Source organism: Phyllostomus discolor, chromosome 5, assembly GCF_004126475.2.
Source record: "Phyllostomus discolor isolate MPI-MPIP mPhyDis1 chromosome 5, mPhyDis1.pri.v3, whole genome shotgun sequence".
Classification (NCBI taxonomy): Eukaryota; Metazoa; Chordata; class Mammalia; order Chiroptera; family Phyllostomidae; genus Phyllostomus; species Phyllostomus discolor.
The window spans coordinates 123,361,417-123,374,228 of record NC_040907.2 but is presented as its reverse complement, the minus strand read 5'-3'; the positions used below and the strand labels follow the sequence as shown (position 1 = coordinate 123,374,228).

At 39.4% G+C, this 12,812-nt stretch overlaps 1 protein-coding gene across 13 annotated transcripts in view; it reads right to left on the bottom strand.

Moving 5' to 3' along the window:
* USP54 (ubiquitin specific peptidase 54) overlaps positions 1-12,812 on the bottom strand; it is a 151,590-nt gene that overhangs the window by 30,920 nt on the left and 107,858 nt on the right. For 11 of the 13 annotated variants that reach the window (XR_004903387.1, XM_036026795.1, XM_036026796.1 and 8 more), the window contains exons 4-11: positions 10,764-10,898; positions 9,082-9,195; positions 8,860-8,942; positions 8,353-8,458; positions 8,095-8,241; positions 5,967-6,116; positions 4,236-4,404; positions 2,512-2,682 (exon numbers count right to left, since the gene is read on the bottom strand). Coding sequence is in view for 12 of the 13 variants with exons in the window: in XM_036026795.1 (XP_035882688.1) it covers positions 2,512-2,682; positions 4,236-4,404; positions 5,967-6,116; positions 8,095-8,241; positions 8,353-8,458; positions 8,860-8,942; positions 9,082-9,195; positions 10,764-10,898 (1,075 nt within the window). In the remaining variant the exon portion in view is untranslated. The remainder of the gene's footprint in view (positions 1-2,511; positions 2,683-4,235; positions 4,405-5,966; positions 6,117-8,094; positions 8,242-8,352; positions 8,459-8,859; positions 8,943-9,081; positions 9,196-10,763; positions 10,899-12,812) is intronic. The other 2 variants (XM_036026792.1, XM_036026793.1) reach the window with 1 other exon arrangement.

The following is a 12,812-nucleotide window of genomic DNA, read 5'->3' as shown; positions in this document are numbered from 1 at the left end:
GAGCTCTGATGGTGTATGGCTTTAAGACCCAGTTCTAAACCTTTCTTAAGTGTGAATCACTTAAAAGAACATCTGAACTTTGAATAATTCTCATTCCTATCCCCGACGATGTTTCACCAAATGATTATACTTCATAGTTCCTCAATACAAATTGCTGGGAAACCCAGAAGATCTGGGCTTTTTATATAACTTGCCTTCCTTCATGCCCAGTGTATACGAATATATGAGTATGTTTTGACAACAGCAAAGGTCAGATTCCAAAAGATATAATTATCTAAGATGCTGGGGGCCAGAAGTGAATTAAGCAACTGAATTAAGTTGAAAGATAGGCTTAGTGAAAATCCCCTAGGTTCTCAAATGCATTAAGAGTTAACAAAAATTTGGTTTTCAGCCCTGACTAGTATGGCCCAGTGGACTGAGTGCTGCTGGACTGCAAAGTAGAAGGTCCCTGGTTCGATTCCCAATCAGGACACATGCCTGGGTTGCAAGCCAGGTTCCCCGGTGTGGAGAGCGCGAGAGGCAACCACACATTGATGTTTCTCTCCCTCTCTTTCTCCCTCCCTTCCCCTCTGTCTAAAAATAAATAAATAAAATCGTAAGGAAAAAGAAATTAAAAAAATTTTGTTTCATATGTTAGTATATGAAAATCCTTTTGCATATTCAGGTATCAGCAATATAGTGATATGGCTACATTTACTGATGCAATCTTTTATTGCTTTTTCTGATCCTTTGCTACCTCTGGACCCATAAGAGAGATTTAAGAAAGGAGGAAATAGCTTGAAGCTACCGGAAGTACAAACGCTAAACTAATGGACACATGTTCCCTTACCCCCAGCCATTCACAAACCTTTAATATAAACTTGAATATCCTGGAACATATGCTTTATTTATCCTGTGACTTATCTTCTCCCTAGTTCACAGTTTTAGAAATATGGTTTTAAAAATATCACACTTTGCAGTAGTAATTTATGCAATAGTCATCAAAAATAATCCAGTGTGAATCTGACCAAACCTCTAGATCCAACCACCAACTTATAACAAATACAGAGCACAGAGAAACGTGCTAAAGTTTACCACAGGAACACAATCAACAAAATTTAGAGTGTGGGAATCTACAGGACAAACTACCTAGTTCTTCAACAATAAATTGCAAGGAAAAAATAAGAGAGACCTATAGATCAAAAGAAACACAAAAGACTTAACCCATTGCAATATGTAGCCCTCATTTTGATTCTGAGTCAAACAAACAAACCATTAAAAAGTTATGACATTTATAAGAAAATTGGATATTTAAACACTCACTGGTTATTTAGTGGTTTAAAGGAGTTACTGTTAATATTTTTAAGTGTGATAATGGTATGTTTAAAATGATTTCTTGTATTTCAGATATACATACTAAACATTTATGAAAGAGGTGACATGTCTGGGATTTGAATAATCCAGAATATTCAGAATAATCCAGAAGTAGGGGAGGTGGGTAGAGGCACGGATGAAACTAGATTGGCTATGAGTTATAATTATTGAAACTAGGTGATGGGTACACAGATGGGCAGTATGCTATTCTGTATATGTCTGCATACATTTGAACTTCTCTATTTTAAAAAGGGGCCATGCACAGAATATAAGCCACCATGAACTCACTAATTCCCAAGTTCTATCCCTTGGGTGATAATTTTCATCTGAGCAGTCATTTGTTTGCTGTTCTTCCTTTTATGCCCTATATTGGTTTTTTCCACTGACATGGACACATTCTGAGTAGATTAACAAAAAAATTTAAGAATATTCTCTGCATGGAACTCACAATAACAAACAGGCAAGCTTTCATTTTTATGTGTCTCTGTCCTTCAGGAAGCCTAGCAAAGTGATAAGCAGGTGTCCCTTTCCCATAATATGCCCCTTCTCTCAAAGCCCTTAATTTGGGACAAAACCTGGCATGAGAACGTCATGAGGTACAAGACCACAAGAGTTCAATGGAGCACTATGAGAAGGACAGGACTGGGATTAAAAGCACAGCAGAAGAAAAACAGATCAGATTTTAGAATAAACTATCACATCAATAATTGCATCACAGCCCTAGCTGGTGTGACTCAGTGGATTGAGTGCCAGCCCACAAACCAAAGGGTCGCTGGTTCAATTCCCAGTCAGGGCACATGCCTGGGTTGTTAGCCAGGTCCCCAGTAGGGGGCGAGTGAGAGGCAACCACACATTAATGTTTCTCTCCCTCTCTTTCTCTCTCCTTTCCCCTCTCTCTAAAAATAAATAAATAAAACCTTTAAAAAATAATCACATAACAATTGTCCTTACCAGTACACTGCTGTTGACAGGAATATTTGCAATGGAACATCATTGTTCATTCAGAATTGTGTTGCTTATTTTGATCCCACTCAATTACTAGAGCTCTATTCCTTCCTGTCTTTGCATGACAAACATTTCTGACTTGTCCCAACCAATTTCTTTTTCTTGGAAACCCTTTCTGCAGGAACAAGCAGGATCCACTGCATGAGTCCCTACCTGTGTCCCGACTGCTCTGAGACATGGAATCATTCTCCACATTATAGATGACTGTCCCCTGAGAATCAGAAGAGAAGTGGCTGACCACAGATTCATGGTGGGAGTGTTTGTAGGGACAGCTCTCCGTTGAGGAATCTGTTCGAGTATCACTTGAGATGGAGGGTTCCCTCCCTGAGGGAAGGAGGAGACACATATACAAAAGTGAGGAAAGAGAGAAAGACAGTGAGAGAGAGGGACAAAGAGCTGGATGGCAACAAAGGTCCATAAGGCAAGAAATTCCTAGATGGAACAGTGAAAAGGATATACCAGAGCCATTCTTCCCAACACCCAACTTCCAGATAACCCAGACACACAAACAATTCTTCCCATTCCTGCCCCTACCTTGCTGAAGCCCTCACTTTGCCTGCCACTGTGAAAAACTGTGGGGCTTTTAGAAAACCTATGGGGGGAAAAGTGGAAGAAAGGAAAAAGTTGTGAAAAATAAGATCTACTTAGATATAGAGTACCAGGCCGACCTGGCATATATAACCCCTATCCCATAATTTTTCTCCTCTACTGCCAGAAATGTCACTTTAAAAAATTGATTGACATTATAAGCATTTTTAGTATCTTTGAGAAATTATGGGGCTGTTATTTACACTTTAGTGTGAATTGGTTAAATCAGAATACTTTCCTCTTAACACCTAGCTAAGATAAGTGGTGACAGTGGGTGTGTGATTGAAGACAGAAGTAGACCTGGTCTGGTTGAGGTTACACAGCTGGGAAGAATACTAGTTTATCAAGCAGGAGAGAGATATGAAAGAAAAGATTCCAAAGACAAGTGTCTGCCCTTTCAAAATTATACTTAGGGCCAGCCCTAGAAATAGAAGTGGGAAAGAACATTTCTTTTTCCTCCTTTTCAGAAGTCAAGCCAAAATCATTAGGGTTATATTTCTAATATACAGGTTCCAGCACAAATAATGCCCCCTTTCATTACAAAATCTTTTATTACAAAATCGTCAGCATGTAATTCTGTAACATAACAATATCACACTCAAGCTCACCACATGACATTTTAGGTGAAATGTTCCAATTAAAACTATAAATTATTACACCCACATTATTACCCTACCAACCACACTCAAGCTGGAATTACTTCTGCCAGACCCTGTGTTATGAGCCTCTTGGGCTAACCTGAGACTTTAGCCATGAAGCTGCAAATTGTTTCTACAGGAAAACATAATTCACGTTCCAAACAACTGAATTAGAAGTAAACAACTGATTCATAAACTGAAAATACCACTACTGCTTGTGGCATTTTAAAACAAAAATCTCTCATCCCTAACACTATGACTACCTTTGTAGTATTGTATCATTCCCTTGGTCTTAACAACTCACTGAAGTCACTGTTAAATTGCTAGTAGGAATCAGTCATCTGTCATCTTTACCAATTAAAAGGTTAAATGCTGAGGTTTCCCTCACAAATTTAATATCTCAGTCTATCAACATAATTTCCTTTGAATTTTTGAATCGGGGACACACTGAATATACGCAACACATTCTTGGAGGCTAAAGGACACAAAGCTAGAGAAAGCTGGGCTTCAGCACAAGTTGGCATTTTTCTTTTTTCTAATGGATCCTCTTTCTCCAAGCTAGGTGATATGATAGGCTCATGATCGAGAGTCCCAAAAGTCCAATGACCACACTGGAGAGGGGAAGGGGGAGGCAGGAGCTAGGCTGCTCACCAGAATCTTCACTATCGTAGCACATCCTGCTGTATGACTGGAATTCAACTTGGGGAGGCAGGTCCTGGGTAGACACTGGGGTACCCTGGGGGTCGGCATAAAGCAGGAGCAAAGGCTGGTAATGCCCCTTGATGCATTTGGTCACCACATCCTTCCATTTGGGCCCAATCTGAACCAGAAACAATCATAAAAACAGGACAATTATACTTCATATCCGCAGTTCAGAACATACCTTCCTGTTCTGTTTTTCTAAAGAAAATAAAAGATGAAAAGACAAGAATTAAGTACAGAGACCATAAAAGAGATCTTATACCTACTTAATAAATTGTTAAATCTTTTTTTGTTAAATCCTTTTAGAAAGCTTATAACCCTGTAAAAGACAGGAATGATGAATAAAGTTACTTTTATTCCCATGAAACATCAGTTCAGTTGTGAAATATGAAGACAGGTTCTCAAAGACGAGTATGCTATGTGAGGGGACTTGAGCTGCCATGGCAATCTTTTTTCCTTTCAAAGACATCATCAAATCAAAGTGTTTGCTTGAAACTTGCATTTCTGTAACTTTCTCCTAAATATTAAGGTCACTTTTATGAAGCTAAAGAACAGGCAGAAACTCTCTCACAGACCGCCTTAGAATAAATGACATACCGAGTCAGAGTTCACACATGGCATGGCATAAAATGTCAAGCTGCTTAGAATAGACAGCTGGACCTCCCGACCTTAGCTTTGTGCCAGATTCAGTGTGCCTCCGCAGTGGAAAAGAGTGACTGAATCACCATGGAAATAACAATCCAGCCAAATCCCCAAACTCGCCCGCTCTTTAACTTGAACCAGTCACATTGTTAGATGGTGTACTGTTGGAGTCAGACAACTATCATAGTTGTTATTTTGTAATAGATGTTCAGTAAATTTATAACTGGGTTATCACTATTTTAACTAAAACACATTTATATGCTTTTTATATAATCTTATACAATATCTTATAAGGCATGTATTCTTATTCAAATGAAAAACCTAAAGCTTAAAGAATTTATATGCTGCCCAAAATGACAACAGCAAAAAAAAGAGACAAAGAAGGGAATTAGAGAATCCGCAGACTCGGGGAAGGGGCTGCTCACGGTCCATGCGTTGGTGCAGAATGTGTAAGCATTCTAACTGCTAGCGTCTAGCTGCTAACCTAATCATACACGTCTTCCTAACTCATGCAAATCACCTGAACTACTTTATCCGGACTCCGGTTTACATAGTACCATGTTTCCAGATTTAAATATCATCATAGCCCTGTTTTCTCTGTACTATCTCAAAAACATGTTCAGGGAGCTAACAACCAGAGAATAATTTATAGCAGCCCAGAGACACAGTATTACCCACTAATGATTCCAAAACTTGGAATTCTGAGCTTTCTGCTACCTTTATGATCTAATTTAAGGCATTAGATTGTTGTTGCTCAAATTAACCAATTAACATATTTAAAAAAATATTTTGTCAACTACAAATACAGAACTACTCTGAATACCATGTGAGGGCATTTAGAGAAAACAATGTAAGACATATTCATCCTGTCCTCTAGGAAACTTGCCATCAATTAGGGAAGACAAGACTAATACTCTCATAAATCCAATAGATAGGCAGATATTAAAATTACAAAAATAAAACACTGAAGACAAACAATTATCCTTAGTTTTTTGTTGCAGTTACCAAATACTTTAAGAAGTGCTTGAATATTCCTACCTCCTTGACATGAGCATCATCAAAATACATCCATTTGCGGATCTTTGTTTGGAAAAAGAATGTAGAATAATGTTTGCCATAGTAACAGATCATTCCTACTAAGTACAGTTCAGACTGCTTGGCCCGGTCATCGGTCACTCTGAAAAACAGCTGTGGGGAAAGAAGAGAAAGGAAAGAACAGTGACATACTCAACCCTTTCACATCATCTGTGAGCAGACTCCATCCTTTCTTAAGGCAATGACTTGGGTTTCTGCCCTTCAGTATAAGATTTTTTGCTAGTCCATATTAATCATCAGAAATGAACATAAAAAGGCAAAACATAGGGAAAAGCACAACAAAGAGTGGCCAGTAACTGGTAAGGTGGTGATGTTTCTTCCTAACTTTCCATAATATTTTTCTTGCTATCATAAGGCGTCAGGAAAAGTTGAAAAACCAAAACAAAACAAATCAAAAACACTGTTAAGTTTTAAAAGTTATTTATCAGCTGGCACCACAATATAAATTTCCTAATGAGACCCTCAGTGGAGGGTAAGAAAGTCTTTAGGAGAAGCAATACCCCCATGCTGGTCACCAGCATTTCAATTCCTAGATGTCCAATGCTGTGCTAGGGGCTAAGAGACAACAACAACAAAACATACTGTTGAAAGTGATTCTTGCCTTGAGGAACGGGTTTGGTTGAGAAAACGATCATAAAAATAAAACTAGAACAGTACAGAATATGTAGGCTACAGAATTTTAGAAAAAGGAGATTTTGCTGTGCATAGCCTACTCACTTCAGAGATTCCTTGGGAAGAAGACCTAAAATAAGATCCCAAATGGTTCATTTATTCTCAGTAGTGGCTTAATGATATTTAAAAACATCAACAAGGGATCTTCTTAGTCATATGATTACCTGAGGGCAAAACTAATAGAAAGGAAGCCAAAGAGCTTCTGATTCTCCTCTTGAACTCAAGGAAAACCCTGGCTGTACCTACATTCAGGCACGGAGCTGGTAAGGTTAAGCCTCCAGGTCTGAAGTCTGTTTCCCTATTTTCCTAAATAGATTCAGAGAAAACCACTAACCCACTAAATTTTCTTCTAAGCTACTTCATTGCTTTCTCAGCAGACACTGGTTCCTCACTGGGAATTTCATTTTATAGGACTCAAGTCACCAACTCCCTCCCATGGTTGGATATACCTCCCTGTTTCACATGGGTATACACTAACAGTGAGTAAAGCACACAATAACTAAAAATTGCTTGATTTTTACCAGTCCCTAAGCTCTGCCTATCTGGTCTTTCAAGGCCAAGGTCCTCCCATTTCCTAAAAAAAGCCTTTGCTACCTACCCAAAGGGGGTATGTGGCAGTGCCCCTTATTCACAGGCGATACATTCCAAGACCCCCAGCATGTGTGAAACTGCATAGAGTACCGAACCCTATATATACTACCTTTTTTCTTATACATACATATCTATGATCAAGTTTAATTTATAAAGTAGGCACAGTAAGAGATTAATAATAATAATAATAAAATAGAACAATTATAACAATATACTGTAATAAAATTTATGTGAATGTTGTGCTTCTCTCTATCAAAATCTTACTGAACTGCACTTATTCTTCTTGTGATGACATGAAAGGATACAATGCCTGCATGATGAGATGAAGTGAAATGAATGACATAGGCTGCTGTGATTCAGCATTAGACTACATTAAGGGTTACTTTTACTTGAACATTAACACTGCAATACTGCAACAGTCAATCTGATAACTGAGAATGCTACTAAGTGAACTAATAGGTGAGTGGCATATACAGTGTAGATACACTGGACAAAGGGAACAAATAGTGAGAACAGGGTGAAATTTCATCACACTACTGAGAACCATGTTTAAGTGATTTAAGCAACTTAAAATTTACAAATTGTTTACATTTGGTATTTTCCATTTAATATTTTCAGACCACAGATGACTGTGGATAACCAAAACCACAAAAAGTGAAACCATGGGTAAGGAGGCACTACTATACACAAGTATATTTGTCCAGAACTCTGTAGTTGTCATTTAGGGTATAACTTTGTGTTCAGTGTTCATGCTCTTGAGCAAGAATAAGACACAATGACTCTAAGTCAGAGTTAAACCAACACTCACATCACCCAACTTAAGGCAGGTACCCAGGCTATGAATGACATCCTCTGCTAAGTCTGAGTGGTCCGAGTCCCATACCAGTCCAATTGTAATAATCTGTGGAGCATTCATCAATACACGGCGAATCCGAATCCTTTCTCCACAGTTGCTCTGAAATACATACATAAGGGTAGTTTGACATGTTTCCCACCAGCTCTGGCTCCATTCCACTAATCCCAGGGTTCCCCTCCCCACTCCAAACCCACCACTAACTTAACTCACCGGACAATTCCGGAGATCCCCCATGGTACTGGCATTCTGTAGCAGCTCACCAAACATGCTTGGTGAGGGCTTTTCTCGTCTTTCCAACATACAAATAGCCTGATTGCTTCAAGATGGGAAATAGACAGGGGATGATGGTGAGAGTTACAGTTAAATCAAATAAATCATTCATATAAACTTCTAACTCACATGTTTGACTTTCTTCCTCTGCCCACTTGTCCTGGCCAGCCTCAGAGTCCCACAAACACAGTGAGTGCCTCTGCCTGTCCCAAAATCTAAAGTTTATTGAATCCCCATGCTTCCTCCCACTTTGCTGGCCAGAACTGAGGCTAAGAAAAAAGGAGGGATGGAAAAGAAGGAGAACACAGGTTATTTTAAAATTACAATTCTGAGTTCCTACAATGTAGTGTAGACTCAGCAATAAGGATATAAACTATTTGGATGCCCAGTTAAAACCCAATCAACTGAAGGAGTGACTAAGGGGAGAGAGAACCCTGTAAGACTCACCAAAGGGAAGTGGTAGAGATGTAATGCACCATCTGGATGAAAGGCAGTGGATCAGAAGTGGCGCCACAGCTAGTACACACACACTGGGCCCGGGGGAAAAACACAAAACCAAGCAGCCATGGTCATTAACTGTTTTGGCAACTATTTGACACTCCACATCCCAAGATAAAGTGTTCTTAAACAAAATATCTAAGAAGTAATGGGGATAGAAACAAGGTTCACCTGCTCAAACAATGTCATTGCAAATTTCTGGTGGGAGATGCAGTGCTTGGCAGTACATATATCCTCTTTGGTTTCATCGGCAATGTGGAAGTGAATTCTCATCAGCAGGTTTTCCTAATAGGAAAGAACAAACATAGTATACCAACAATACTTAACAAACAAATGTACAAATTGGTTAGCAGGTTACTCAGAGAAACAGCAATCTTCCTGGAAGACAGAAAGTGTTTTTTTTTTAACTCTTTAATTTGAAATAATATAAATTCTTAGGAAGTTTAAAAATAATTGTATAGAAAGTCAATACACCTTTCACCCAGTTTCCTCCAATGTTAACATCTTGTATAACTATAGTCAATGTCCAAACCAGGAAATGGACATGAATACAATCCAGAGTTTATTCAGGTTCCACCAGATTCACTCATTTGTTTTTATGCGTGGCTCCATACAATTTTATCACATGTATACGGTCATATGACCACAACAACAATCAAGATGGAAAACTGTTCCATAACCACAAGGACCCCTCATATATCCTTTTACAGTCTCACATGCCCCATTCCAACCGTGACTCCAGCAAACATGGATCTACTCCCTAATCTCTGTAATTTTGATATTTTTAGAATGCTATATAAATGGGATTATATAATGTATAACCTTTGGATATTGCATTTTTGACTCAGTATAATTCCCTTTAGATCCATTCTAAAGACTACATAAATCAAGAGTTTATTCCTTTTTATTTCTGTGTAGTATTCTACAGTATAGAAGTACCACAATTTGTAACACCATTTACCCATTAAAGGCATTTGGGTGGTTTCTAGTTTCAGGACTGTTATGAAAAAAAATTCCATGAATATTCATGTATAGGTTTTGGTATGAACATAAAATTTCATTTCTCTGAGATGCAGGTCCAGAAAGGCAACTGTTGAGTCATGTGGTGGTTTGCAGATTTCTTCTTCTAAGAAACTGACAAACTTTTCCAGAGTAACATTACCATTTTACATTCCCATCAGCAATCAGTGATCCAGTTTCTTAGGAGTAGCTCTGATTTTGGCCTACATTTTACCCTGTAATGGGATGTATATATCATTCTCTCAGTTTTTTATTAGATGCACAGCTTTCTGAAGGTTGATGGATAGAACCCAGAGTTCAGAGGAGGTAGGGTCTTCCACTAAAAGTCACTGGGAGAAGCACAGTTATCTAAATAGCACATTACATGTGTGCTAAGCACTCAGTTATTCTCTGTTTAATTATTTTTAGTAATGCAGGAATTCTCAAAGTGTGGTCCCCAAACCAGTAGCATTAGTATTAGCATCACCTTGGAACTTGTCAGAGGCAGATATTCTTGGGCCCTACTCCGGAACTATTGAATCAGACACTCGAGAGGATAGGGCACAGCAATTTGTATTTTAATGAGCCCTGTCTCCTCTGAAAGTGACAGCCAATGTTTTATGTAATGGCAAGCACAAAACTACCCTAAGCCTGAAGGAAAAAGAGTAAACCTACAAGGCCAGTCATATTGCATTAGCAGAGATACCCTAACACTCTGAGAAACTAGGGAAATTTCTAGTTCTAACTGTAGAGACCAGGGGCACAATAAATAACCACAGTACAATAGCTAGTCCCTGCTGGAGACCATCAACAGTCCCACCTCATATCAAAGAGGGCCAGAGGCCAGCACTTACAAAGCACTCTGCAGCATCATCCATAATTCCCAGCTGGAAGCGCTGTTCATCCTGGAAAGTCTTTGCCAGAGCACTGCGGAGAGTGTCAGACGGAAGCACTTTTTCACTACTGCACTGAAACTGGTTAAAGATTCCCTGTAGGGAAGAGGTTAGACAAGGGAAAAAGCACAATGCTGTTATAAAGCTTCTAAACATCCCAGTCTGCCATGCTAGCATCTCCGTGCTCATAGCTATGGAGCCAAATGAACTTCCTACAAGTCAATATGCTTGCAGTTAGTAATAAAAAATAAAAAATGAGGAGTCAGAATAAAGGTAATGATCCTATGCTAATAAGAATAAGGATCCTTGCCCTTCCAACTGAGTATGACAACATTAAGGACATACTAGGAGAGGCTATTGTCCTGAGTCAATATTCAGTCACCTCATTTCCTCTGATACAGACAGAGGTAGATGGTCTACAGTAAATAAATTATGTGTAGGACTTCCAGCCAAGATGAGGCATAGGTGGACGCACCATACCTCCATGCACAACCAAATTGGAACAACAATTTGGAGGCAGAATAACACCCAGAACTGGCAGAGAATTTATCTGAATGGAAGTCAGCCAAGAAGTTGAAGTAGACCCGTTCATCCAGACCGGTAGGAGGGGCAGAGACGAGCAGCCGGGCATGGGTTGCAGTGCGGAGAACAGGGAGAGTTGGACGCATAAGGCAACTAGAGGCATGTAAGGCATCTGGGGTGTGCAAGATCACAGCGAGTGGACCCTGAGTACGCAAGCAGCAGCAGGCAGACCCAATGAGGCGGTGATTGTGGAGCAGGGCAGAGCATGCAACCCAGGATCCCAGAGAAGGGACTGAAGTCCCACGGAGAATGGAGCTACTGCCATTGTTCCCTCCCATCCCCCACCCCCACATACAACGTCAGAATCTAGCGACTGGGGTGCCCAGCCCTGGTGAACACCTCACCGTAACAGCAGCTACCAAACCAAAAAAAAAAAAGATGGCTCAAACAGAAGAACAAATCAATGCCCAGGACTCATCCTTTTAAGTGACTGAGAAATAGCCAATCTATCAGATGCACAGTTCAAAACACTGGTGATCAGGAAGCTCACAGAATTGGTTGATTTTGGGCGCAAATTAGATGAACAAATGCAGGTTACCATAAAAGAAATGAAGGAAAATGCACAGAGAACCAATAGTGATTGGAAGGAAACTGGGACTCAAAACAATAGAGTAGACCAGAAGGAAGAAAGAAACAACCAAACAGGAAAAAATGGAGAAACAAGAATTCAAAAAAATGAGGAGAAGCTTAGGAACCTCCAGGACATCTTTAAACATTCCAACATCCAAATTATAGGGCTACCAGGAGAAGAGGAAGAGCAACAGATTGAAAACATATTTGAACAAATAATAAAGGAGAAGCTCCCCATTCTGGCAAAGGAAATAGACTTCTAGGAAGTCCAGGAAGCTCAGAGAGTCCCAAAGAAGTTGGACCCAAGAAGAAACATACCAAGGCACATCATAATTACATTAGCCAAGATGAAAATGAAGGAGAGGCTCCTAGAAGCAGCAAGAGATAAGGGGACAGTAACCTACAAAGGAGTTCCCATCAGACTGTCAGCTGATTTCTCAAAAGAGACCTTACAGGCAAGAAGGGGCTGGAAAGAAGTATTCCAAGTCATGAAAGGCAAGGACCTATATCCCAGATTACTCTATCCAGCAAAGCTTTCACTTAGAATGGAAGGGCAGATAAAGTGCTTCTCAGATAAGGTCAAGTTAAAGGAGTTCATCATCACCAAGCCCTTATTATATGAGATGTTAAACGGACTTATCTAAGAAAAGAAGATAAAAAAAAACACATATAGTAAAAGGACAGCAAACTCACAATTATTAACAACCACACCTAAAGCAAAACCAAAAGAAACTAACAACTAGAACAGGAACAGAACCACAGAAATGGAGATCACATGGAGGGTTAGCAACAGAGGAGTGGGAAGAGGAGAGAGGGGGAAAAGGTACAGAGTATAAGTAGCATAGATTATAGATTGAA